At 60.5% G+C, this 27,284-nt stretch overlaps 2 protein-coding genes across 7 annotated transcripts; one reads left to right on the top strand and one right to left on the bottom strand.

The window, feature by feature from the left end:
* Positions 1-242: 242 nt before the first annotated feature.
* Positions 243-26,353, bottom strand: TCEA2 (transcription elongation factor A2). Of its 6 annotated transcripts, none has more exons than XM_068987070.1 (10): positions 26,267-26,353; positions 4,560-4,622; positions 4,161-4,266; positions 3,354-3,444; positions 2,215-2,360; positions 1,956-2,012; positions 1,461-1,615; positions 1,245-1,391; positions 601-672; positions 243-417 (listed from the first exon to the last, which is right to left on the bottom strand). In XM_068987070.1, the coding sequence occupies exons 2-10, from the start codon at positions 4,611-4,613 to the stop codon at positions 409-411; spliced, it is 837 nt and encodes a 278-aa protein (XP_068843171.1). In that variant the 5' UTR covers positions 4,614-4,622; positions 26,267-26,353; the 3' UTR covers positions 243-408. The 6 variants fall into 6 exon arrangements, with proteins under 6 accessions (XP_068843171.1, XP_068843172.1, XP_068843170.1 ...); XM_068987071.1 differs by having other exon boundaries at positions 26,225-26,346; XM_068987069.1 differs by lacking the exon at positions 26,267-26,353 and adding an exon at positions 19,445-19,616.
* SOX18 (SRY-box transcription factor 18) lies at positions 18,635-20,346 on the top strand. Its single transcript, XM_068987065.1, has 2 exons — positions 18,635-18,992; positions 19,142-20,346. The coding sequence occupies exons 1-2, from the start codon at positions 18,635-18,637 to the stop codon at positions 19,951-19,953; spliced, it is 1,170 nt and encodes a 389-aa protein (XP_068843166.1). The 3' UTR covers positions 19,954-20,346.
* Positions 26,354-27,284: the final 931 nt, after the last annotated feature.

Raw genomic sequence — 27,284 nt, forward strand, 5'->3', positions numbered from 1 at the left:
CATGCCCAACCCTGCCCCGCCATGGGCACACACTGGCTTTTCCCTCCAGGGCTATCCCACCGGGCCAAGCCTTTGTCACCCAGCCCCAGGGAAATGGGCTGTTCCCACAGCAGCAGGGGGTGGGGGGTTGGGGTGACAGACCAGAATTGAGGGGATGGGGACCCAGCTTGAAGCCCAAGCTTGTGCGTGGCCCACCAGGACCAATGGCTAGGGACAAAACGGTGGCAAAAAGAAACATTTAATGATTTGAGGGGAAAGGTGCACTGCAGGTAGGACGGGGCAGGGTGTGCTGCCTTCTGAGGGCAGGTTTCCAAGAAGCTGTGTCTGTATCTGTCAGCAGAGGATGGGGAAAGGGCACTGGCCAGCACTGGCCATAGCCCAAGGCTGCAGGCACATGTGCACAAGGGCTCAGCAGAACTGCAAGAAACAGACAAGAGGCAGCAGCCATGTGGCCTGCAGGACCCCAGAGGGCAGGAGGCAGGGCTGGGTCTCCATCCACCACCTTCACAGCGCCCAAGAGACTGGCTGGCATGGCCATTCCCAAATTCACACTTCAGACAACCACCTCCAAAGAACAGGACGGCCTGGGCTCACCCCTACCTTCCAGCGGTTCCCACACTCATTGCAGACAACGAAGGTGGTCATGGGCTCATCAGAGCTGCGGGTCTGCACCTGTGGGGAGGGCTGTGATGGTGGGGTACCCAGCCCCAGGACCTCAGTTACTGGCAGCTGGAGGGCCCTGGGAGCAGGACTTCCCTGGAGTCACAACCTGGGGAGCACCCCCTACATCCTCAGGCAGCACTAGCCTCACGACACCTTGGCCCTCTTGGATGACCTGGGCTGAGCCTACCCAGTGACCCCAACCTGGGGGCCACCCCAACTGCTTTCTGCTTACAGGGCCCCCTGACATCCCTTGGGGCCCCATCAGTGTCTACCTCCATGACTCAGTGTATTCCCACTGCCACTACCGGGCACCCATCCTCCTGCCAGCAGCAACACAGTTAGGCCAGGTGCCCCCCAACTTTAGTGACCCAGAGCACACTATACCCACCACTGAAGGCTGCTTACTGGGGACCTCGGCAAGGAGGAGGCCCCAAGGGTGAAGGCAGCTTCCAGCCCTGTGGGAGGCTAAAGTCAGGCCTGAATCTCGGCATCTCACACAGCGCAGCCCACGTGCGTCCATGCAAGTGGGACCCAGCTGTCAGCAAGGGCAGGGCGGGGCCCCAGAGGCAACCAGCGCTTACCTGCGTGTAGGTGCAGTTCTTCTTTCTGCACTTGCCACAGGTAAACAGGTCCGTCTGTGTGCCACCTGTGCGTGCCATCTGGTGCTCGCGGATGGCCTCCTTGGTCATGGCCTTGCGGATCTCCTTCAGCTCATCGCTAGCCATCTCCTAAGGCGAGGGGCACATGCTTAGCCTGCGGCCCCCAGGGGCAGCCCCCTGCACCCCTGGTAGGCTCACCTCTGAGGTCATGACAGCAATCTGCTGGGGCGTGATGGCGCCACACAGCACGTTGCGCCGCAGGCTGGGGTTCTTGGCATCCTTTAGGTTGGAGAGGCGGCTCCGCACGCGGTTCTTGTACTTCATGTCTGTGTTTCCCACGTCCCGGAAGATACGTGTGGGTGTTTAAGGACCTGTCCCAACGCCAACACCCTGCCCTCCAACCTGTCCCTGGGCTATTGAGGGCCTCTCTGTGGGGACCGTGTCGGAAAAGCCAGCAACACGGAGTCCGGACACTGACACATTCCTGGCTGAGGCCCAGCTGCAGGCGCAGGCTCTGGGACCCAAGTCCACTGCAGGCACGGTCAGACTCCATAGGGTCTAGGAGGGCCCCCGACTGCCCAACTCCCTGTCGAGGGGACCAAGCAGTGGCCGCCAAGGGAACTGGGCCTGGTTAACCCTGCAACCCCCAGAAACTTCAGCCCACCCAGCGCCCAGCCCCCATACAAAGGATATATTCTTCAATCTGGCCCGCCAGGCACTCGCAGTCTGCACCAATGGCCACGTGGTCATCTGTAAGAAAGAGCCCTGACCAACTGCCTGCCAGATCTAACCCCCACGCCTCAACCTGTGTGGGATCCCCGCCCCCAAGGGCAGCAGCAACCAGTTGCATTCAGGCCTCTGCAGGGAGGCAGGGCCCAGGCCTGGGAATGGAGTGTGGTGTCAGGAGTCAGGACCCTGAGGTGTGCTGGGTGGCCCCAACCGAAGCACTCACGGTCTGTCTGCAGAGCAGCGGTCAGCATTTCACGACACTTGGTTCGCACAGCGTCACAGGTGACTGGCACCGGGGGAAACGTGGTGATCCTTGGTGTTGAGGGCATCCTGGGCAGCTCTGGCCTCTTGCGGCTGGAGAGAGGCCCACTCAGGCCACATGCACCCCCATGAGATGCGGTCCCCAGAAAAGCCAACGTCACAGCCATGATGCCCCCAGACCTCGTCTGCTCCACTCTGAAAGCAGCCCACAACCCTGCCCCTGTGCAGTCAGCTCCAGCGTGTCCATGCAGTCCAGCCAGAGGCAGTGAGGCTCACTGGGTGGGGCACAATCCCAGATGGGGTCTCTGCCTCAGGGAGGCCTGGAACATGGGGCCACAGTGCCTGATGCAGACTGCCAGGTTGGGGCTAGGGGTCATCCAAAACCTGGTACCACTACACAGGCAGCCCCACTCCTCACAGGTCTGGGCACCCCCTGTGTCCAGCCAGCCCTCCTCTCACACCCCTGGATCTCGTGACCCCATGATCCCCATGGAAGTCAGTGGAAACAGGCAGCTTCCTGGAGGAAAAACATGTGCAGGTGGGCGGATGAGCCCACGACTCTACAAGGCCATGCCACGGATTCAGGGTCAGCTTTTCCTGGCCCTTGGCCACTGCTGCCCAGTGAGGTCAAGAGCACAGCTGCCTCTCCGCCACAGCCATCACCAGGGTGGCAGAAAGGCCTCATGGCTCCAGAACCTGCATCACACCACAGGCTGGGGCATCCCCAGGGAAGGGACCGACATCAACAGACACCAGGCCAAGGGGGATATCCAGAGCTGGCCAGTGAGAACCACCCCTGGAGCTGGGGATGAGAGCAGCAGGCTCCCCCAGGCCTGCTCAGGGTATGTGTCAGCCGTGTGCAGCCAGGCAGACTCAGCCTCCCGTTAGATGCTCGGGGCTGAAAAGACCCAGAGGAATCTCTAGGGGGTCAGTGTGCAGCAAGAGGCTAACCCCAGGGAGAGTCCCTTCCAAGGAGCGGGAAGGACCAATGTGTTTTGGGGACCTCAGCCCCCCCGTCCCAGGGCTCCCAGAACTCAGCACCTTGGTCTGCCAAGAAAGCAGGGACATGGAGGGGAGGCATGTGCCTTCTGGATGCGCTACCTGGGGTCCTGGGCCTCGGAGGCCTCCTTGGAGGATGACGTGGGCAGAGACCCGCCCCTCCTCCGCTCCCTGGCTTTGGCGTCTGAAGCATCTACAGGTGCCAGGAAAGAAGGAAGGGCTGGCCAGGAGAAGGCAGACCAGGAGGGCAGCGCAGGGCCAGCGAGGGGGGCAGACCACCACCAAGGCACAGCCCCAGCCCTCGGACCCTGCCTCCAACCCCAGCTTCCTGCTAAAGACCAGGGTCCTCTCCCCCAACCAACGAAGGTCCTGGAAAGGCCTCCTGAGTACAAAAACTCTCAGCAGAGTGATAGCCCACAGAGATGGAGCCCAGGACATGCAGCTCTCTTTTCTGAGGGTTTGGACAAAGCCCAGAAGGAGCTGGGAAGGTAGGGGCACCTTGGGGTCCAGTGGTGGCATACCAGTCGCCCCACAGCCCCACTTCCTCTGAATGGCTGCAGACCACCCCCATCTTCCTCCTCTTAACCCCATGTCCTTCCTACCTGTTCCTCCTCCATCTCCCCTCCAAGCTCTCCTCCCTCAGGTCTGGGGCTGCCCCCTGGCTGCCCTGACACTTTTCCCCACGTGACCTCCCCCAGCTCTGTCAGGTCCCCCTCCAGGGCTCAGAGCAGCCCCCCTCCAGCTCTTCCCTCCCTCCTCATGGGCCCCTCTCCTCCTGGTGCTTCCTAGACTGGGCACTCCCTGCTCCAGGACAGCATAGCCAGCACCCTACCCAGTGCTGCCCAGCAAGGGGCCAGAGTCTTGGGTGCCCCTTGCCCCAAAACTCAGCCCAGGCTGCTTGACCCATACCCAGGAGCTTCTTCCAGGACTTGATGAGGGACTTGGCTAGTGTGACGACCTCCTCGTCCGAGCTCTGCTTCCGCAGGGCATTGACGGACATGCCAACACGGGTGGACTGCAAGGCAAGCGGCCAGGCTGGGGGCAGCGGGCAAACCCTCCCCACAGATCCATGGTGACTCCCACAGGGCAAGGCTGGGGACGAGTGAGGGGAGGGGGCACCCTTCCATCTGCACGAGCCTCAGTGAGAAACACCGTCGGTTTCTCTTGAATGCCCATCCCTATCTCATGGAGCAACAGAGAAAGGCAGGGACCGTTTCCTCAGGGGCAGGGATTCATGCCAACCGAAAGCAGAGCAGGGGCAGGAAGCCCCACCAGGTGCTGGGAGCTGGGGGGCTCATGGGGCCCTACCTGCAGCAGATGCAGTGTGACAGGCATGGCCTTCAGCTCCCGCAGCAGGTCCATGGCTCCCTCCTGGAAGAAGGGAGGGCCCACGTAAATGACTCTCAGCTCTTGGTGGGCGAGCCCACCTCATCCTACACACAAGGGTTGGGGGAACAAACACAGGCAGTGACAATTTGGAGACCCACCTGGATCAGATGCCCCGGGAACGCAAGCATGATGGGAAAGCGGCTTTGCACTTAATCCCAACCCACCACCACAGGGCCAACAGGGGAAAGGGCCACAGCCCTCCCTGGCAGGGGTGCCATACCAGGAAGAAACACAGCCCTGAGAAGTGCCCACTCCTGCCTGGTCCCATGTCCTCTGCCCACGGAACTCTGGCAGCCTCTCCTCAGCGCCCCTTGCTGAGGCTAAGACCTCAGGGGCCTCTGCTCTCCTCACATGAACCCCCACACCCTCCTCACTCTCTCCAGCTGTGTCACCTCGCCTGGCCCAACAGAGCCCTGTCTCCCTTCTCTGACCAGCACTCTCACCCACATCTGCTTCCTCCGGGGCACACACACACAAGCCACATGACGCCACGGCAGACAGCTCCCTGGGGCCCTTCAGGAACGCTGGCCCTGCTGCTCCCACCACCAGCAACACACCTGCCCCCATCTCCTCCTAGAGCTCTGCTGAAACCACAGCTCTGTAGTCAGGGGGAGGCCTTGCACCACCCCACCCGCGCCGGGCTTTGCCTTCCTCCACAGAAGCCTCAGGGAACCCACCAGTGAGGTTTCACGTGTGTGCGTCTGAGGACATGGGGGAGGCAGCCACCCAAGGCAGCCTAGCTGTGGGAGGGGCACAACCTGCCCCTCTGCAATCTGGATGGCACCTCTGCTCAGGCTGCAGCCTACCCCTCATCACCCCTGGCAAGTCCTGCCCCTCGGGCTGCAGAGTCCAGCCCCGTGGTAAGCTCCTCACAGGGGACAAATGGTCACCAGAGACAAGGGCACAGCGCAACTCAGCAATCATCTTCCCCAGAATGGTGCCCCAGGCTGCAGGATACCAGCTTTCTGATGCCTCCGGACCAGGGAGGCATAAAACAGGATTCCCAGTCGTGGCCCCCTACTCCCCAAGGGGACTTGAAGGCACTGGGACCCACCAGAAGTCTCTGTTGGCTCTCACTCACCGGTCATTGGTGCCTCAAACCTTCTCACGCCCTTCCCAGTCCATACCTGTCCCCCCTCCTCATTTTCCCCTGGGCTTCCATCCATGTGGTGCTCCACCTAGGTGTCCCCTCCCCTAGCCCTGCCTGGCCCCACCCAGTCCTCCGTGGGTCCCATGACCCATCTCTGCCCCGACCTGGAGGGCGTTTGTTTTGTCTCCTCTGGGGAAAGCAACTTTTTTCTCTTGGCATCTCTGGAAACAGCCATAGACATTCCCACACCCCTGCTCTGGGCTGCCCACTGCCTCCCAGGGGTGTGGACATTGTGCAGGGTTTGGGGACGAGGCAGTGTTGTTGCTTGATAGATGAATGATAGCATGGGAATCAGCCCCCTTCACCGCCTGGGTGGAGAACCCTGTCCAAAGACCGACTCAACCATACTCAGCCCAAAAGCCAGCCCCAAACCACCAGCCCTGAGGTGGTTGGGCAGGCATCTTAAGCCCCAAGCTGAACTTCCCCCGCAACTGCCACCACCACTCGCCCACCCCAGGAGCTGAGTCTGGGGAAAGAGCAGGTTTTGTTTATTGAGCCTCTCTAGGAGCAGCAGGACCCCCCACCCCCACCCTAGAGGCAGGTACCACCCAGCAAAGATGCTTCCTATGAGGGTACACAGGTCACCTAGGCCCAAAACTGAGAGGGGCCTGGAACTGGAGGCCCATCTGCTAGGCCCTCTGAGCCCCAGCTGTTTTTCCCAAAGGTTCACTGGCCTAGGGACAACGGAGAACCAGCCCCACAGCGAGCATGGCTGGCTGGAGTCCGCGGCCCTGGGATTCCCAGGGCAGGCTCAGGGCCTCCTAGGGCTCTTTCCCAAGGTGCCTACGCATTTACCCACTCCCCAGGAGCTTCTGGCTGAGCCATGGCTATGGAAGGGAAAGAATTTATTAGGGCAACCTGGTTCTTGGGCGACTGAACAGACAAGGAAAAAAAAGGCCTTCCCACCCAAGAAAGCCCTCTGGCCGTCTGGCTGGAGAAATGAGACGTCGGGGCCGCCGCAGCCCCAGACCAGGCAGAGGTAGGGGAGGTGCCACAGCTCCAGGGAACAAGGGGTCCAATCTCACACTCCAAACTCTTGAAGGCGGAGAAAGGATGTGGGAGACCTAAGGTGGGACAGAGGGCTCTGAGTCGGGGTGGGCCTTGGCAGGGAGTTCTGGGGGACTCCGAGGATGCCTAGGATGGGGAGGAGGAAGGCCAAGGCGGCGGGCGGCCAGTCAAGGCTGTACAGGCCCGAACTTCAGGGAGGCCTGGAGGGGCGGGGCCGAGGAGGGTCTCCGCCTGGCCGGCCTCCCGAGGGGGTCTGGAGTGAGGGGTGGAAACGGGCAAATCCCAGGCCCGCGGGGTCTCAGCCTGACAGTTGGGGTCTGAGTCCAAAGCGGGTGGTTCCCGGGACAAGGTCCAGGTCGGATCGCGGCCTCTGCCGTGGGTGCGAGGTGAAGGGTTAGGGCTGGCCCAGGATGGGGGTCTCGGCCTCTGGCGGGGGTCTCCCCGCGTCCTGAGAGTCTCTGCCAGGGCGGAGCCTCGTCCTGCCCTTCGAATGGTCACCGCGACCCTGACGGGGGCTCGGCAGGCTCGGCGGGGGCTCGGCGGGGCGGGGGTCCCGGGGTCCTGACGGCCCGCGCCCCTCACCGCGCTCTTCTTGGTCACCATCTTGTCCAGCCTCCGGGCGATCCGCGCTATCTCCTCCTCCTTGCCCATCATCGCCTTGGGGGCAGGGCCCCCAGTGCCCGCCGTGCCAGCCTCAGCCTCCCGGCCCGGACCCCGGCCCCGGCCGCCGCAGCCTCCCGCACCCTCCGCAGTAGACGCAGCCCCGCCACGGGCGGGAGACCCTCCGTTCAAACCCCCGGCCCCCGCGACGCCGCGCTGCATCTTGGGATATGTAGTTCTCGCTCCCGCCCACCCTGCGCGAGCCCTCCCCGCTCCCGACCACAACTCCCAGGAGCCAGGTAGGCGCGCAAGGCATCCTGGGAAGTGTAGTTCTGACGCGGGCCGCCGCCCAAGGCCTGAACGCGAGCGGGCCGGTTAGTCGGCGGAGGGCGCTGCGGCAGCGCGGAACCCGGCCGTGCGTAGGGGCCGCAGCGCCGAACGCTGCACTTTCCTCCGGACACCGCGCGGGGGCGACCCGGGTCCGACGGCAAGAGGCCGCTAAGGCACGCTGAGGTCGGTCCCCTCTCCCCACCCCTTGAGCCCTCCTTCGCCACCTTCTTCAGTCCAGAGGGCGGCTGCCCGATCCCAGTCCTGCGCCGAGCCCCTGAGCGCTCTGGCTGGAATTGTGGTCTCGGGGACCCTGGAGGCCTCAGTCACTCAGTCACTTCAGTCGCTCAGTCCTGTCCGACTCTTTGCGACCCCATGGACTGCAGCACGGCAGGCCTCCCTGTCCATCACCAACTCCCGGAGTTTACTCAAACTCATGTCCATTGAGTCGCTGATGCCATCCAACCATCTCATCCGCTGTCGTCCCCTTCTCCCACCCTGTCTTTCCCAGCATCAGGGTCTTTTCAGATGAGGCAGTTATTTGCATCAGGTGGCCAAAGTATTGGAGCTTCAGCTTTAGCATCAGTCCTTCCAATGAATATTCAGGACTGATTTCCTTTAAGATTGACTAGTTTGATCTCCTTGCAGTCAAGGGACTCTCAAGAGTCTTCTCCAACATCACAGTTCAAAAGCATCAATTCTTCAGTGCTCAGCTTTCTTTAAAGTCCAACTCTCACATCCATACATCACTACTGGAAAAACCATAGATTTGACTAGACGGACCTTTGTTGGCAAAGTAATGTCTCTGCTTTTTAATATGTTGTCTAGGTTGGTCCTAACTTTTCTTTCAAGGAGCAAGCATCTTTTAATTTCATGGCTACAGTCACCATCTGCAATGATTTTGGAGCCCAAAAAACTAAAGTCTCTCACTGTTTCCACTGTTTCCACACTTTCCCCATCTATTTGCCATGAAGTGATGGAACCAGATGCCATGATCTTAAGTTTTCTGACTGTTGAGTTTTAGGCCAATTTTTTCACACCCCTCTTTCACTTTCATCAAGAGGCTCTTTAGTTCTTCACTTTCTGCCATAAGGGTGGTGTCATCTGCATATCTGAGGTTATTGATATTTCTCCCAGCAATCTTCATTCCAGCTTGTGCTTCATCCAGCCCAGCATTTCTCATGATGCACTCTGCATATAAGTTAAATAAGCAGGGTGACAATATACAGCCTTGATGTACTCCTTTCCCTATTTGGAACCAGTCTGTTGTTCAATGTCCAGTTCTAACTGTTGCTTCCTGACCTGCATACAGATTTCTCAAGAGGCAGGTCAGGTGGTCTGGTATTTCCATCTCTTTCAGAATTTTCCACAGTTTGTTGTGATCCACATGGTCAAAGGCTTTGGCATAATCAATAAAGCAGAAATAGATGTTTTAAGGAACTCTCTTGCTTTTTTGATGATCCAGCGGATGTTGGCAATTTGATCTCTGGTTCCTCTACCTTTTCTAAATCCAGCTTGAACATCTGGAAGTTCACAGTTCACGTACTGGTGAAGCCTGGCTTGGAGAATTTTGAGCATTACTTTACTAGAGTGTGAGATGAGTGCAATTGTGCAGTAGATTGAGCATTCTTAATGTTGAAGCTGAAACTCCAATACTTTGGCCACCTGATGCGAAGAACTGCCTCATCTGAAAAGACCCTGATGCTGGGAAAGATTGAGGGTGGGAGAAGGGGACGACAGAGGATGAGATGGTTGGATGGCATCAGCGACTCAATGGACATGAGTTTGAGTAAACTCCGGGAGCTGGTGATGGACAGGGAGGCCTGGCATGCTACAGTTCATGGGGTCGCAAAGAGTCAGACACAACTGAGCGAATGAACTCAACTAAACTAAACTTGAGCATTCTTTGGCATTGCCTTTCTTTGGGATTGGAATGAAAACTGACATTTTCCAGCCCTGTGGCCAATGCTGAGTTTTCCAAATTTGCTGGCATATTGAGTGCAGCACTTTCACAGCATCATCTTTCAGGATTTGAAATAACTCAACTGGAATTCCATCACCTCCACTAACTTTGTTCGTAGTGATGCTTCCTCAGGCCCACTTGACTTCACATTCCAGGATGTCTGGGTTAGGTGAGTGATCATACCATTGTGATTATCTGGGTTGTGAAGACCTTTTTTGGATAGTTCTTCTGTGTATTCTTGCCACCTCTTCTTAATATCTGCTGCTTCTGTTAGGTCCATACCATTTCTATCCTTTATTGAGCCCAACTTTGCATGAAATGTTCCCTTGGTATCTCTAATTTTCTTGAAGAGATCTCTAGTCTTTCCCATTCTATTGTTTTCCTCTATTTCTTTGCACTGATCACTGAGGAAGGCTTTCTTATGTTTCCTTGCTATTCTTTGGAACTCTGCCTTCAAGTGAGTATAACTTTCCTTTTCTCCTTGGCTTTTCGTTTCTCTTCTTTTCACAGCTATTTGTAAGGCCTCCTCAGACAGCCATTTTGCTTAATCCCCAGCACTTTATCCTGGTTTGTCCTGGGGAGAAATCAGATGGGGTCTGGCCTCAAGGCTGGCTCCCTAACAGTGATGGCCCAGACCCTGCCCCAACTGGTGCCTCCACTAAGGTTGAGTTGCTGTCTGGCATGAACCCTTCTTGACAGCACAGGTGATGCTTCTGAGAGGCCTTTCTTGATCCTCTCCTTCTGACTGTAGTGTTAGGGACCAGAAGCTGTTTGTCGGAAATACATCTGCAGTGCTTTGCTGTATGCTGACCATATGGGTTGACACTCTCTCCCCTGTGCTCCAGGTTTGTCAGATGCCATGGCGGAGCTCAGCATCTCCAGAGGCAGGGCCCTACCCACATCTTCAAGGCCCCTGGCACCTTCCTAACCCCATCCAGTCCCGGGCTTTGAGTGAGGGAGGCTTCCAATGTGTGGCTGGGTTGGACGTTTTAAGCCACAAAGACTCAAGCATGACCTCTGAGCTGGTTAAGAAGGAAGAGCCTTGCCCTTTATCCCCCAGGGTGGGTGGGGCCTCGGGGTTTTGTCCTCTGTCCTCAAATGGCAGAGGCACAGGCCTCCCAGCGAGCCCAGTGGACACTGAACATTGGGCACCCTGAGGAGGGCAGGGATTTGAGGGATTGGGGGATGTATTACAGGAGTTTGGAGTTTGTCCCCCAGCCAGTGACCATATCCAAGCTGCTAAAAGGGGCAGGGGTGACCACAAGTCAGGGGCCAACTAGGGGGATGGGGGAGATGGAAACAGGGCAGGTCTATGAGCTGAGGAGGGAGACTAGGCCAGGTGGGAGGGAGAATAGGACAGGGTCTCAACCTGGGAGTCAGAGACCATCCCCTGGCAGAAAAGAAACCCCATAGGAAAGCCTCCCAGTCGCCTCTGCATTGCTCTCCAAGGGATGCATACTGTCCCTTCAGTTACGAATGAAGCCGTGTCACAGCAGGGCCAGGACTGACCACAACACAAACTAGAGCCCCTTCATGTCTCAGCCATTGTGCTGATGCCCCCAGCATCCTGCCACGCTCACTGCCGCCCTGAGCTACAGCAATAAAGAAGCGCTTGGGTTCTATATCCCACAGTTCAGAAAATAATTTTCTGTCTTTCAGTGTAATTGTTTCCATGGCAACGTGGGCTCTTACTTTGGGACAAGGAGGCAAGAGGGAGCTGTCAGCTGCGCACAAGGGCCCTGCCCCAGCCCAACCAGAGAGGAAAACCCAGACGGCCCACCTCGAGCCTTCCTCCTCCTCCCTCTGGCAAGGACCACGGAGACAGCTCATGAGGAGCCAGGCATGGCTCAGAGGCTCTTGACAGGCCACCAAGGCTACAGATGAATGGAGACCAAGACACCAGTGATGAGGAGGTGTGGGAGGAGGGAGGGTGATTGGGAAGAGTGGACAGGCAAGTGGGGGTGGATGACAGAGGAGGTGGGGGCTTCCCGGCTGGACCTGGGGACCGCAGCCCTTTGCCCCATGATGGGAGCCCTGAACCCTGCCTGACAAGGTGCAGTCCCATATGGAAGCCACCACCACAGGGGGAGGAGTGTGACACCATGCAGGGTCCAGGCCCGGTGACCTGTCTTGTGGCCTGCAGGCCCCAACGATGAGCAGAGGCCTCTAGGTGGCGGGAGTGAGCCACAGATGGCCTGTGGGCCAGGCCCCTCGACCCCCACCCCTGCCAGGCCAGGAGGTCCAACTGGTTCTGGCCACAACCATGAAGCAGCCCAGGTGAGACTGTGGTTATTTGTGGAGAGAGACCCTCATGTGTGGATTCTAGGGGTGAGTCCCACTCTGGCCAGGGCTCAAGCTGGAGTAGTAGTGACTAAGTAACCCCCAAACCCCTGACTTTCCATCCTAGAAGTCCCTGGTTCCCTCATGAGTTCATGACCCCAGAACCTTTCTCAGGATAGTCACCATCCACCCAAGACCCCTTGGACCCTACTGAATCTTGGGAACTTCCTCCTCCAAGGAATTTCCCCCAGCAAGCTGCCTGGGCCCCCAGATCCTCCCACCCACCCCCACCCCCAGAAAGCTGTGCCTGCAGGGTGACCTCAACACCGTGAAGTGAACCTGGCTATACCCACAGCAGGGTGCTCAGTGAGGCTCCAGACCCTACATCCTTTTTGCTGTATCTGGGGTGTTGGCACACAACCCAAGTCACGCAAGGGTTGTATCCCACCCTGCAGGGGTCTTCCACACTTGACCCCTTTATGGTGAGAGATTCATGGGTCTGCCCTACTCTGTGGGGAGCCTGGCCTGTCCCGGGGGCTCTGTGGGCAGATGGAGCCCTGACAGTGGCCTGGGGACACCCCAACAACCCTTCAAGGTCCATCCCACACAGACGGGCTGCACTATTGGCCCAGAGGCCTGTCCCTCCCCCATCCTCAGACCACGGAAACATCGGAAGCTCAGGCCATTTATTTTTCTATTTGTGTCCCCACGTTTGCCTGCCCAGAGCTGGCCATGACCCCTGCAGGTCGAATCCTGCTTCCCTTCTGGCTGGGGCAGGGGCCTCGGTGGGAAGCCCAGTGCTGCCAAACTCACACGGAGCCCCCTCCCTCTTCCCATGGCCACAGGGGTCGGACAGGGAGATGTCACAGTCCCAGAAACCCCCACTCCCTCTGCTGCGCTGTGGGCAATGCTTCCCTGACCCCAGTGCCCAGCTGTTTCTGCACTTTATTCCATCAGGCCCTCCAGCCCACCTGTGGGCCACAGGGCTCTGACCCCAGCCAGTCCCATTCAAGCTTCTCTCAGGTCCTGCCCTCTCAGCTCAGGCAGGGCGGTGACCAGGGACCAGGTCCAGCCTGAGTCCTCCATCCTGCATACCAGTGCACATCTCATCTGGCCAGTGCTCTCTCTCGGCCTCAGTCTCCTGGTCTGCAGAATGGGAAGAAGCACCGCCCCCAGCAGCCTCTCCCGGAAAGTCCCAGCCCCGCCCAGGGATTGGCTCAGGCCCAGCTCCCTCCCCCAGAAGCAGCACTTTGGGGAGGCAGGAGGCACCCCCCAGAGGCCAGCAGCAGAGGCCCTGGCGGCCTGCTCCAGGCTCACTCTAACAATGCACTTCCCCCACACAATTCCCAGAAACACCGCCCTCCCTGCCCTGCCAGCCCGCCAGGCTGGCGGCCACTCCACCCTCCCCCTCCCCAGGGGCCCCAGCAGAAGCAGGGTCAGGGGCCCTGATGAAAGCAGGAGATCTAACTCACTAGGGTCCCCAAGGCAGTGCCTCCCAGGGGTCCAGGCACACCAGCCCTTCCCTGGTGGAAAGAGACAAAGGAAATTCCTTTGTGGGCAGCAGACCCGGGGGGGGGGGGGCCCAGGAGCCAGGCCCCATTCCCAGAGCGACCCCTGCCTTCTCTGCGGGTGGAGAAGTGGTGAGTACTTCTGCCTGCACTGGGCCACCTCCACACAGCAGCATGGAGTGGAGAGCTAAATCCAGTCACTCTGCTCCTCTGCTCAAAACTCTCCCAAGCCCCCATGTCTTCTTCAGAGAAGGAAGCAAGACCCTCCAGGCCTCCCACAGCCCTGGTCCCCTCTCCAGCATGTGCCTGCCCCAGGGCCTTTGCACATACTGTTTCCTCTTCACAGAACACTCTTCCCCATGTGTCCCTTCATTGCTTTCACATACTCTTCAGGGTTGGCTCCACAGTCCCCTCCTGAACGGACAGGCAGTGAGCACCCTGACACAGCCCCTCTCTCCTCCACAGCCTAGCACCCTGGATTCTGACTTTTTGTGGATTTGTTGATTGTCTGTCACTCCTACAGAACAGAAACTCCCCACAAGTAGCGCTTGGGTCTGTTTTGTTCACGGCTACACTCCTATCTCCTGGAACAGGGCCTGACCTTTTCAGGTGGGTCAGTAGCCAATGGGTGGATGGATGGGTAACTCCTGAGCCTGAGAGAGAAGGGGCGGCTGGTCCCCAAGACACAGGCCTGCCTTCTAGCCCAGCTGGCAGTCACAATCGGTTGGACAATCAGAGCCACTTGTTACCAAAGCCAGGGTTTCAGTAGAAAAGAACACACAGTGGCAGTGCCCACCAGGCCCCATGGGCCAGTGACCACCTGGAGAGCTTGGCTTCTCCTTCCATGCTTCCCAGGGCAAATGAGGACTGTCAGCAGAGCCTGGCGGGAGAGAAGAGGGGCTGGGCCAGCCCAGAGCAGGGCAGTCATAGGGTGGGGGCTCAGGATACCCAAGTGTGTCAATACACAGCCCCCCAGGCAGGGCACACAGAGAGCCCATCTCTGTCCCACCAAGAGTCTCCAGGGAACCAGGGCACCACTCCTGTATCACCCAGGCCTGGGGTGACAAGGTCTGAGCAAAGACTCCTTCCCTGTGGCTGCCTGAGCCCGGACTGACTGGCATGGGGGCGGAGCCAAGGGCAGAGCAATAAGCCTGGCAGGCTAGCTGTGCCGGACAACTGGACAGACAGAGTGTCTGGCGCCTGCTCAGCCAGGCTGGCCCTCTGCTCTCTCCTCGCAGCTGTGGCCTTCCTTCCTGAGCTAGTGTTTCCTGGCTCCTCCCTGCTATTGCCATGGAAACTGAGAGCAGCCTGGGGGCTCCCCCGGCCCCCCCGCCTGGTTCCCACGGAGCCCCCGCTGAGCACCAAGAGAGGCCCACACAGAATGCAGGACACTGGAGAACAACCATGGCCACAATGCCCCAGGGCTCGCCCTGCTTGGGACCCCAGCTCCAATCCAGCACAGTGCCCTTGCTGGACCCTGACTCCTGGGACATCCACAAAAGTAATCTAACATGACCAACCACAGCCTGTTTGCCCCGGTGAAGCCACTGTCCCAGAGGACTCCTCACACGGGCTACGTTAGGTGCCCCCACCCCCAACTCACAAGTCCCCTTCAACCCAGAGAAGCCCCCCACCCACTTGGTCCTGCTAGTCTGAAGCACTCAGGGGCAGACCCAACCCCTGCACCACAGCCCTGGGACCTGCAAGGGTGCCATTCTCCCACATGCCCCACAAGCACCCCCACGAGCACACTGACACCTAAGTCCCTAGATCACCCAGCTCTAACCAGGACTTCCAGGTCCCCATGACAGTGACAGTGGTAAATTGTGCCCTGACCCCGGCATTCCTGAGACACTGCCCTGTGAGCGTGAGCACCGCGCCAGCTCCCTCGCACCCCCATGGCCCTCTGCACACCAGGACTGAGAGCAGGAAGGTATGGGCTGGACAAGCCAGCCAGCCCATGCCTGAGCTCCAGCGTCCCCCAGGATTAGGCCTGCTGCTGGTCGAGTCGTGCATGCACATGGGGAGTGTGCCCACTTGGTTCTAGGCCATCGGGTGGTCTCCCCACCCCCATCCAGCCTTTGGGGCAGCTTCAAGGATGAACAGGAGGATCTGGGCCAGGCCTGAGCCCTGGCCTCCAGGACCACAAGGCAGCGCCTGAACTGGGTGGCCTGGCTCCAAAGCCCGGGAGTCAGGAGACCAGAGACCTCTCCACCTGGACCTGTAACTGATGGGGACCCTGCTCCCGCTCTAGGAGCAGGGAAGTCCTGCCTCTAGGGACTCAGTAATTGGTCCCAGCCCCACTCCTGCTCCTGCAGCAAGCCAGGCCTGGGAGGCTAGGAGCCTGTGAGGTCTATGCCCCGGGCAGTGCCTGGGAGGTCCGCCACCCCCAGAGCCCAACAAATCTCCCACTCAGAGGCACTGAGGGGATTACCCAGAATCCCTTGCAGGCTTTGCCCAGAGCCTACGGGTCCAGACCAGGCTGACAGAGGGAGCGGGGATGGAGGGCCAGGAAGGCAGCAGCCACTTTGCCCAGGCCAGCCCCCGCTCACAGAACAAGCTTGCCCGCCATCCCACTTCCTGTCTGGGGAGACAGGGGGCTGCAGACAGGACCTCCCAAAGTGAGCAGCAGCAGACTTGGACCAGGTGGGTCCTGGAGACATAGGAACACCTTCAGACTGTGGATGGACTGGGGGCCATAGCTTGGTGGCCAGAGAAGTCTTTGGGAACGAACTCCTCCCCTGGTGGATGTCCAGGGCCAGACCTCCACTCCCCGCAGGACCTCATCTCCTATGGCAGAGTCCAGCCACATCCCCACACCCAGGCAGACAGACACTGACACACAGACCACACACAGACACACACCTCTGATGCCCAACTGGTCACACCCATGACAGCCCTTCCACAGCCCCAGAGGAAGTATCCCCAGCCCAGAGGCTCCAAGGTCAGGGCCACCCTGACTGCAGCTCCCACCCCACTGTTTTCCCATCTGGATGGTGGGCCAGAGCTAATGTCAGCCTTGCCAGGCAGCACACAGAGGAGGGATCCTGACCCCGATGAGGTGGAGGTCACCTCAGGAGGCTCTCCCCTGCCTTGCTGAGCCCCAGCTCACAGGACGTGACAGCCGGACACCTGAGTCCTGGAGCTCAGCCAAGAGGGAGGGTCAGTGGCTGGCGCCAGGCGAAGCAGCCCTCCTGGGGTGTGGAGCCCTGGTGGTGAGGTAATTCTGGCCACGGAGCTCCCAGCAGCTTGAGCCGCTTGGCTCTCAGGGACTGCACGGGGCCAGGCAGGGCCCTGAGGGACCCGAAGATCCACCATACGGTCAGGGGCTGGAGTGGAGGAACCAGAAGCCACCTCCCAAGCCCAGTGGTGATCAGCTCAGACTCCTGCTGCTCAGGCTGAGCCAGGCCTTTGACCCCAGACCACACCCAGAAGGCTGCAGGGCGATGTCATCTCTGCCAGATGCTGGTCCCATGGACCCATCCTTCAGCCCCATCGTCCTCACATGTCTCTTCTCCCAACCCCAATCCACCCACATTGGTCAAAGGGAAACAGTCACATCTGGGAGATGCTGTACACCCGTCCAACCTCAGGACCTCATTCTTGCCTACCTCCCAGGAAAAGCTAGTCTTCCCCCGAGACTCAAGGAGACCCCCTCAACTGTCCTCAGTCCATCAGCATGGGCTCAGTGTCCATTAATTAGGCGCCAGAGCCTGGGAGATGTGGAAACCTGATAGCAGCCACCCAACCCTACATGACAGAGCCTGCGCTGAGGATGGAATGCACACCCAACTGACCTCATGGTGGAGGACCCCTGTGGGGGTGCTGGCCTCTCCCCTGGACAGCTCAGGCGCAGCCGCTTACGGGAGCTGTCAGACCCACAGGGGACCTGCCCCCTCATAAGCCCTGACTGGCGTAGAGGGACTACCAGGGACAGAGGATCCAGGAGTTCTGGCCACCCACACCTAGGATCACCATCACCTGAGGTCACACGTCATGGAGCTCGCAACACATGGGATGGGGCTCCTGATGAGGTAGTGGAGCTACAGAGCTCGCAGACTGCCCGGGGATGTGCAGGAGGGAAAACTTATCCTACACCCCCAACACACACACTCACAGCCCCATTAGAACCACCCTCAGCAGGGGGGCAGGGGAGCAGCCTGCCTGGAGAACACCCCTCAGGGTCTGGGAACCCAGACACCCTCTGGAAGGGGTGGGAAGGGACTTCAAGGAGGCTGGCAGCTCCTCTGGACACCCTCAGGGGTCTGATGGCCCAGGGGAAGGCCCCCTCCTCCTGCCACCTGACCCAGCCTCACTCCTGCAGCAGCGCTGGCCTGGCCCACTGGACTGGGTAACCAGCTACTACAACTGGTCAGTCAGGCTCTGGGGAGGGGGATGAGGCGCTGGGCTCCACCCACTGGACCCCTTCTCTTGCTCTGCTATAGGTGCCTGTCATCTACCCTCTCTTCCAGGTACTCAGCTGCTGCGGTTTGCCGATTTTCCAGCGCTTGCAAGTGGGGTGGGGGACACGGTGAACATCTCCCTTAACCCCATGAACAGACCTGGGGAGCGGTGGGGGTAGGGAGAGGCTCAAAGTTCCCAGAGCTACAAGTTCCACATGTAGGTGAAGGACAAGTGAGCAGTGACGCCCGGAGTTACTTAAAGCAGCTCTCTCAAGACACAAAGCACTTTTCCCAAGGTGAACTTCCCTTGGAGTCAGAATCTGCTGGGAAGGCAGCCGCCCCCGCCCCCAGTTCCTGCCCGGGGGTCTGATTCTGAAAGTCTGACAGCCCCCACAAGGCCGCCCCCTGCTAAGCTTCGGGCCACATCAGCCGCCCTCTCCCACTCAGGGGGGTCTCTCCTTCAGAGCGGGTGCGGGGGGCGCCGCTTCGAGGAGGCCGCGGCGGAATCTCGCCCCGCGGAGAAGAAAGGGAGCCCCGGGGAGGAGGGGGGCGGCCCCGGCCCGTCCCGGCCCGCCCTGTCCGCCACGCCGCCCATTGGCCCCCGCGCTGCTATATCTGGGCGCCCACCCGGCGAGAAGCCACTGCCGTCCCCACCACCGCCTGCCCGCCCGCGCAGCGCGTCCGACCCCGACGTGCCCGCCGCCCACCCTCCGCGCTCCCCGCGCTCCGTTCCGCCCAGGCCGCGCCCAGCTGGAATGCAGAGATCGCCGCTCGGCTACGGCGCACAGGACGACCCGCCCGCCCGCCGCGACTGTGCATGGGCCCCGGGCCCCGGGGCCGCCGCTGAGCCGCGCGGCCTCCCCGCCGTCCCCGCCGTCCCCGCCGCGCCCGCCGCGCCTGCCTCGCCGCCTAGTCCGCCGCGCAGCCCGCCTGGTAGCCCCGAGCAGGGGCGCTATGGTCTCAGCCCGGCCGGCCGTGGGGAGCGCCAGGGGACCGATGAGTCGCGCATCCGGCGGCCCATGAATGCCTTCATGGTGTGGGCGAAGGACGAGCGCAAGCGGCTGGCGCAGCAGAACCCAGACCTGCACAACGCGGTGCTAAGCAAGATGCTGGGTGAGTGGCCACGAGGCAGGGGCGGGAGCTGGGGATGGGGGGGCGGGCGGGGTCCCGGGGCACCTCACGCTGGGGCGCGCGCTGGGCTCGGCTGTCAGCCTGCCAGCTCTCCCGACGGCACCCAGTTGACCCGCGCCCGCGGTCCGCAGGCAAGGCGTGGAAGGAGCTGAGCCCGGCGGAGAAGCGGCCCTTCGTGGAGGAGGCGGAGCGGCTGCGCGTGCAGCACCTGCGCGACCACCCCAACTACAAGTACCGGCCGCGCCGCAAAAAGCAGGCGCGCAAGGCCCGGCGGCTGGAGTCCGGCCTCCTCCTCCCAGGCTTGGCGCCGCCGCCGCCGCCGCCGCCTCCCGAGCCCTTTCCCGCGGCTACGGGCCCGGCCCGGGTCTTCCGCGAGCTGCCGCCGTTGGGCGCCGAGTTCGACGGTCTGGGGCTGCCCACACCGGAGCGCTCACCGCTGGACGGCCTGGAACCCGGCGAGGCCGCCTTCTTCCCTCCGCCCGCGGCGCCCGAGGACTGCTCTCTGCGGGCCTTCCGTGCGCCCTACGGCCCAGCCGAGCTGCCCAGGAACCCAGGCGGCTGTTTCGGGGCGCCGCCGACCGAGGCGCTTAGGACCGCGCCCGGCCCCGCCGCGCAGCTTTGCGGCCTCTACTACAGCGCCCCGGGCGCGCCCGGCCCAGGCCCCTATCCCGGCCCTCTGTCGCCGCCACCCGAAGCCCCGCCCCTGGAGAGCGCCGAGCCGCTGGGACCCGCCGCCGACCTGTGGGCCGACGTGGACCTGACCGAGTTCGACCAGTACCTCAACTGCAGCCGGACTCGCCCCGACGCCGCCGGGCTCCCGTACCACGTGGCGCTGGCCAAGCTGGCCCCACGCACCATGTCCTGCCCCGAGGAGAGCAGCCTGATCGCCGCGCTGTCCGATGCCAGCTCTGCTGTCTACTACAGCGCCTGCATCTCTGGATAGGTCGCCCGGGGCACTGTGCGATGGCTCTGTCTCTCTCGCAGGCGGAGTTGCCGCTACCTGTCACAGCCCCGCAGGAACCCGCGACGCTGGGCCTTGGCCTGGTCGAGGGCACCCCAACGGGAGGGTCCCCACGTACTGGGGCTTGGCCGGGAAGCCCAGGCCTAGGACGTGTGGGCTGACCCTGCTGGGGCTAAGCTTAATCCTTTTCTTGCAGTGTATTTTCTAGAACTAGGCTGTATTTTTTACTTTGCCTTTTTTATATTCATAAAACAATATATTTAAGTTTTAATTAAACTTTTTCTCCCAAGGGGTTTCAGTGATGCAAAGCACCAATGTAGCAAGGGCTTTTTAAATAACATTTGTTTGCTGTAAAGGAGGAGCCAGGAGCTGGGTCCCCCTGGACCAGGCGAGGCCACAATAAAGCACCTCACCTTTCCTCCAAACTCTAGTGTCTGTGGTTGTTGCAGGGGGGATGGGGGGGTTGGGGGGTCTATCCCTCCAGGACACTACCCCAGGCAGCTGGTGGGAGGCAGGAGGTGTGGGCACTCCTCATCCTCCCAGCTCCCGTTCCCTGCCACTCTCTATTTTAACTCAGGCCTAATAAGGGTCAGACTACACCCAGAAATCCCCCCACACTCTCACCCAGGTTTCACCATCCTCATCTCATCCTTAAAACTTTCTTCAAGTCCAGTGACTGCCCAAGACAGCACCTCTTTCTGAAGGAGGCTGGTGGGGTTGATGCCTGTCTGCAGACCTGATATCCTGGACCCCAGTCCATCATTCTCACTCAACCCGGTGTCCCAAGAGACGGTAGCACGATGACCAATCCCTGCGGCCCCCCAGGGTGAGCTGTGCAGGCTCTCCAGTGACACATGGCCAATGACCAGAGCACGGGGCTCAGGCGTCCCATCTGAAACTTCCCACATTGGAATCCATCACTCTAGCCCTGTGCCCCATCCCTGCAGGACCAGATGCCCTTTCCATACAGCCTCCTTGGTCCCCCAGCACTGGGGAGCCCATGAGTTCAGGGAAAGTTTGCAAAATCATCTTGGGCAATTCTTTCCTGGAACAGGGTCCCAACAGCAGTCCTCCACACACCCACACTCTTCTCAGGGCCACACAGGTCTTCCAAGAGGTCTTCCAAGAGAAGGGGTCATGTGTCCCCCTGGCCTGTCCTCCCCCAGTAGCATATGGGGCTGATCTCTGGCAACCCTGCCTGACATGGCACATGCATCCTGGGACACGGGCATCTCGCGACAATGTGGGCTGCTCCGTGGCTGCCGTGAGCCTGAACCTGACTACATGTGAGCAAGTTTGCACATGCTCTGAGCGTGGCAGTGATGCTGTGACAATGCGACCATGTGATTCAACATGACCTTCCATGATGACTGTGTGTGACACCCAGTGTGTCTGAGACTGTGCACTTGTGTCTCCCTGTCAGCTTGGGTGTCGGTGCACAGGGGTCCACTACCTGAGTGTGTCTGAAGGGATGAACAGGCCGTGGGCTGTTCTTATTGTTGTCCTGCCTCCAAGGAATCACCTCTCTAAACTGGCATGAGCCTCACACCTCAGCAGGTGGAATGGGGGAGCAGCACCTGGGCCCCCTTCACACCCATCCCCACTGCATTGTGAGCAGGGCCCAGAGACCTCCAAAACAAAGGGACAGAGAAAGACAAACTGAGGAGATGGATGTGGACATAGAGGAGCCCTGGGCAGGTCAAGGCACAGACAGAAATGGCCTCCAGGACACCAAGGACAGTGCTGGCACACAGGAAGAAAGCAGGGAATGAGGCCCAAAGGGACACGGGTGGTCCTGTCCAGCTGCATTCGTCATGGCCGGGGGCAGGGGATGGGGGGAGCTCTGAGACACCAATGCTGAGTCCTGGGCTTAGGCACAAAGGCCATGTCACCCATTAGCGTGCACACTCAGCTCCCATGGCCTCCGACTCCCACTTGGGGTGGGCCTGGGGGACAGGTGACCCATCCACTGGAGCCCCGGGTCAGCTGGGCCAAGGTGTGCCCCCCACCATGGGGGTAGTTTCTATAGGAGGCATACCCATAGTAGCCAGAGTCTAGCAGCTTCTGCCCCTCTGACTCACCCCCAGGGCAGACCCTCCCATATCTTCACCCCACTCCCTGGCCAGGACACGGCGAAGGGAGTGCCAGCCCAGCTTCTCCTACTGCTGAGAGACCCCTGCCTGGGCACAGGCATCACGTCACCTGTGCCCCCATCCCAGAGACACCCATGGACACACACAGAGGCTGACTGTCTCTCCTGTACAGGGAGCAGTTTTCTAGCATTCTCCTCACCTCACCCTTGGGGTGGGGGTGGGGATGAGGGCCTCAGGGTGCCCAAGTGGGAGCAGCCAAGCAGCTTGCCCCCCAGAAGCCCCTCCTCCATTGCCAGGGTAGGAGGGGCAGGGTCTCAATTTGGGCCAAGTCCTTGGAGTCAGGGGCTGGGGGAATTCAGGAGCAGAATTAGGACTGCGAAAACATACACACACACACACACACACACACACACAGATGGCAGCTGTTTTCAGAGAGCAGTCAAGTGAGCACTGCGCAAGACCCAGGGCAGACTGGCCTCCTAGGGCCTAGAGACCCATGCCTCCTAGGCAGGACCACAGCCTCAGGGCCTGGGTGGTTCCAGACTTGGATCAGGCTTCCCACCCCTCCCCCTCTTGGCCCCACCCACCTGCTTCCCCTAGGGTCAGGAGAAAGGAAGTCCCCACCCCCAGCTCCCGCTGAGTCAGGCTCACCAGGAACAGACCCAGGCGACCTAGCTCCTGGCGCGAAGTTCTAGCAGCCTGGCCTGGCTAAGTCACAGCTCTCACGCCCAGGACCCAGCCTAGCAGGGGGTGACCTAAGCCGAGGTGTGGAACCCTCCCCCCAAGCTGCCCAGAGGAGGAGGGATTATGCCTGAGAGCAGGTACAGTGCACCCCCTCTCCCCAGTAGACATGGTCATCACCACCTCCACAACCTTAGTAACATCCCCAACACAACCAGCCACATACCATGCCAGCATCAGGGCTGCTCCCAACAAGGCTAGGCTGGGCAGATGAAGAGGGACTTAACTCTTCACTTGATGGACAAACACCTTAGACAGCCCAGTCACTCAGTTGACAGCCTACAACACCTAATGTTGTTGTTTAGTTGCAAAGTCCTGTCTGACTCTTTTGTGACCTCATGGACTGTAGCCTTCCAGGTTTCTCTGTCTATGGGATTTCCCAGGCAAGAATACTGGAGTGGGTTGCCATGTCCTCCTCCAGGGCATCTGGCTGACCCAGAAATGGAACCGTGGTAGCCTGCATTGGCAGGCGGATTCTTTACCACGAGGTGTTTTCAGTAAAGTAACATAAATGTGTATCTCTAATGACCAAATCTGAACAAGCAGATTAAGTATCTTAAATTAATCTGCACAGCAGGTAGGTTGTTTACCGTCTGAGCCACCAGGGAAGCCCAATACGCTGGAGCAGCTATCCCCAAAGGAGGGGATCCAGAGCAGCTGACCTCCCATCCCAACAGGTCCTCAAAACCAAGACTTGGTCCTCTACCTGCCCGCCCACTGCCACTGCTGCCCCAGGTTGGGGATGGGCCCTAAGGAGCAGGCTCCAGTCCAGTCCACAGAGGGTTTGGGCCAAGTATGTGGAGGTTCCTGATCCAGGACTGGGGAGGAGGAGGGATGGGAACACCGATGTTCCTCCTCTTTTGTGTTTCAGAGCACAGCCCACTGTGCTTCCTCCCACCCCCTCTACCTCTGCACAAGCACCCAGACTCCCAGGGAAGTCCAGCAAGGCTCCCCACCCTCTGCCTTATCTCCCAAGACCCCATTGCCACCCCCTGTCCAGCTCCAACCAGCACAACCCCGCCCCACCCTCTAGGACCCCTCCCCCACGACCCCGCCCTGTCCCCCCATGACTCCACCCCTTGCCTCACGAACCCGCCCCTCCCCCCCACAACTCCCTTAGCCCCACAACCCCGCCCATCTCCACGACCCCGCCCCGTCTCCCACGGCCCTGCCCTCCCGCGCGAGAAAACAGGAAGGGGCCCGCGGCGGCGGCGCTGGGAGGAAGCGCAGGAAGCGGCGACGGGTGCGGCGCTTATCTCGGGCCGCAGCCGGACCCCTGGCCTCACGCCCCGCGCAGGCTGGGCAGGGGGCGCGGCAGCGTAGTAGAGGCCTGCTCACCTGGTTGGGGCCCTGGCTGCCTCACCTCCCAGCCACAATTGTCACAACCGGGCCATGGAGAGAGGCGACAGGACTTCACTGAACCAGGCTGTGCCCCTCCAGCCCGGTGGGTGACCCAGGGGCCAGCGTCCAACCTCAGGGCACCCCACCTCCCCCACAGCGCACAGTACCCTCCTCCCCCAGGCCCTGACCTCCCCATTTCCCCCAAACAAGGACTCGTTTCGCCCAGCAGGTGCTCACTCTCTGTTGGTTCTTCCGGGCTTTAACTTGGGGGCGGGGGGGGGGGGGGCGGCGGGGAATGGTTGGTTGTTTCTGTTTACAAAGCTAGGTCTTTTCCTGGAGAGGGGGCAGGATAGGGACTATCCCGGGGCGCCCCCCTACCAGGGTCCCACAGGCCACTGGCAGGGACAATGGGCGCCAACACCTGGCACTCCTCCCCCATGAGTATATGCTTTGCTTCCTGGAGTGGGGGCCTCCTGTGTTTCCGCATCAACCATGGCTGCAACAGCCCTCCGTGCACACCTGCAGGCGAGGACCCAACACTCAGGCTCACAGGCAAGGGCCAAGGGCCCTTGCGTCTGGTGCAGGTGTTTCCTCCCTGGCTTTGGTAGCCCCCAGCGCCAGATGCAGGGTCTGACCAACTCACGTCCTGCCTGAGTCCTGGCTCCGGGAACATGGGAGGTGCCTCTGTTCCGAGTCTGGCATGGCAGGCACTTGTCTCTCCTACCACCTCCTGGTGCTCAGCTGGGCTGGGGTGGTGGCCAGTTGGGGAGGGGACATGGGGGAGGTGCTGTTGGGGCCCATGAGTGGGCCTCGGGCAGGGCAAAGCACTTTGTGGTTCTCAGAAGAGCCAGTGCTTTGGGTTGGCACTGACCCCAGCCCTATGGTCTGCTGGCAGCCTGGGAAGGGGCAGAGTTGGGAGGTAGGGAGAGACTGGGGCCCATGGGCGGGGCAGGGGAACACACAAGTGGCACAGTTGGGATTAACTTCTTGGTTTTCTGAATCCAGAGACTAGTTTGCCGGTTGTCCGTGTTCCAGATGTTCTTTCAAAGGCTCCCAGTCTGGGGAGGCTATGGGACTCGGACTACCCTTCAAAGCCTGCCTGGGCCCTCCTTGCAGCACTGTGCATGGGGGGTCTAGCTCCCTGGCCAGTGCCCTGCAGCCCCATCTGGCACCCTGCACAGCCCCTCCCTCTTGGCCCCAGACTCCACCCCAGTGGAAGCTGCTTGAGAAGGCACGCATGTAGGGCAAGGCACCACAGGGTGCAGGCCCCAACCCCACCAGGTGTGTGTTCCAGAAATAGTGCAAGAACCAGGCTCAGGCCACATGCCTGGGGCCTTGGTAGGGAAGGCAGGGCACGGGCCTGGCAGATGCCTCGCATCCACAAAAGGTGGGGCCCATCCACTGCACAAACCACCTATACTCTGCCCTTGGTGGCCCCATGACCCATGGACCTGACCTCACCATTGAGTCTCTTTCTATCTGTCTGCTGGTCCTTCACTACTGGGGCAACTCTGACAGAAGCCCCCAGGAAGAAACTGCAGGTCCCAGCTGCAGGAACACTGTCTGCCCCTGTGGTTGCAGGCCCAGGACCCAGACGGAGATTGTGGCCCTGTAACTGAGGCCTCTATCCCTCCTCCCAGCTCCCCTGAAACGGGTTTGCTGGAACCTGCCTCAGGCATGGGTGGATGGAAGGGCTACCCGTTGCCCACCCACCATGGCAGCAGCCATGACTGCCCAGGAGGCCACACCAAAGTGGTGTTATGAGCACTCTCCTCACAGGCCCTGGGGCTGGGGCTGAGAGCCAGGTGCCCTTGAGGAAGAGGGGTCACAGGGGAGGGGGAAGCCTCTGTGGAGGGCCTGTCCCCTTCCTGTTCCTGCACCCAGATCCTCGGACTCTCTTACTGACCTTCTCCAGGCCTGACTCCCCCAAGCATTGTGCTCCAACCAAAGTGGGCCTTTCCCCTCCTACCTGGATACCTGGCCACAGCCCCAGGCTTACATAGCAGGAGCCAGCCATGTGACTGCTCCCCTCAGCTGCTGCTCCATCAGCGTTCCCCAACTTCAAGATGAGGACTCACCCAGGGACTCAGGTCAGCACTCTGGGGTTGCCAGGAACTCACCCCATTCACATCCAAGCCTCTCCTTCAACCTTAACTGCACAGGCCCCCTGCACAGGCCCCCTTCACACCCAGAGCGTGCTCTCATGGCCTGGTAGCCGTTAGGTGAATGAATGCATCCTGAAGTCCCCACACATGAGTGTCCCTCGCTTGGGACCTGGCTCTCATCCCAGCTCTCACACTTCCTGGCTGAGATTTGGGGCAAGTCCTGAAACCTCCTATTGCTTCAGTTTCCTAGTTATGAACCATGGACAGTAGTTGCTGCTCTGCTCAGACTGAGCGTGTTTACACCAAAACACTGGGGGTGATCAGGGGCAGCTGTGCCCTACTGATGGCACCAAGACCTGTCTGTATCTCTCCTGCTTGCCTCTGTTCTGTCAGGGTGCCCCCGGGCAAGGCTGCTTCAGTACCTACTGGTCCTGTCCACCTGATGACAGGTGTGCCTGCCAAGCATCCGCCTTGGCCAGGTGCTCTGCCTGCCCTGCTCCCTACTTCTCCACAGGCTGTGATCTGGGAGGGGCCACAGACCTCCAGTCCCAGAGATCGGACCCCCACCCGTCCAGGCAAGCATAGGGTCCCAGAGGGCAAGACGGTGGGTCCCTGGCTGGTCTGTCCAGTCCCACAGAGGGGCTGCTGCCACACTTCCCAGGCCGCAGGAAATGGCCTGGTCCAGCTTGCAGCCAGGGCCACAGCTCGCTTCCCTTCAGGCCCGTTTCCTTTATCCGGTTGTTTTGCTCCGAATTCACAAAGCTCAGCCTTCCTCTCCCCTCCATTTCCACCCTTCCCCCATCCCAGAGTGGAGCAGGACGGATACGCTGCTACATTTTAGGGCCAGCAGGAGTCTCCCACCCCCATCCCCTCTATCTCCCCCTCCACATTCCCGCCCCCCTCCCCGCCCCCGCTGCATGCAGCACCGAGGGGGAGTCCCATCCCATGGCGCCCCCTGCTGGTCAAGCCTGGGAGCACCACCCCACGGCTCTGCCTTGCTCCTCGAGTGTCGGTGGATCGAGGTGCGGACCGC

Source organism: Capricornis sumatraensis, chromosome 15, assembly GCF_032405125.1.
Source record: "Capricornis sumatraensis isolate serow.1 chromosome 15, serow.2, whole genome shotgun sequence".
Lineage (NCBI taxonomy): Eukaryota > Metazoa > Chordata > Mammalia > Artiodactyla > Bovidae > Capricornis > Capricornis sumatraensis.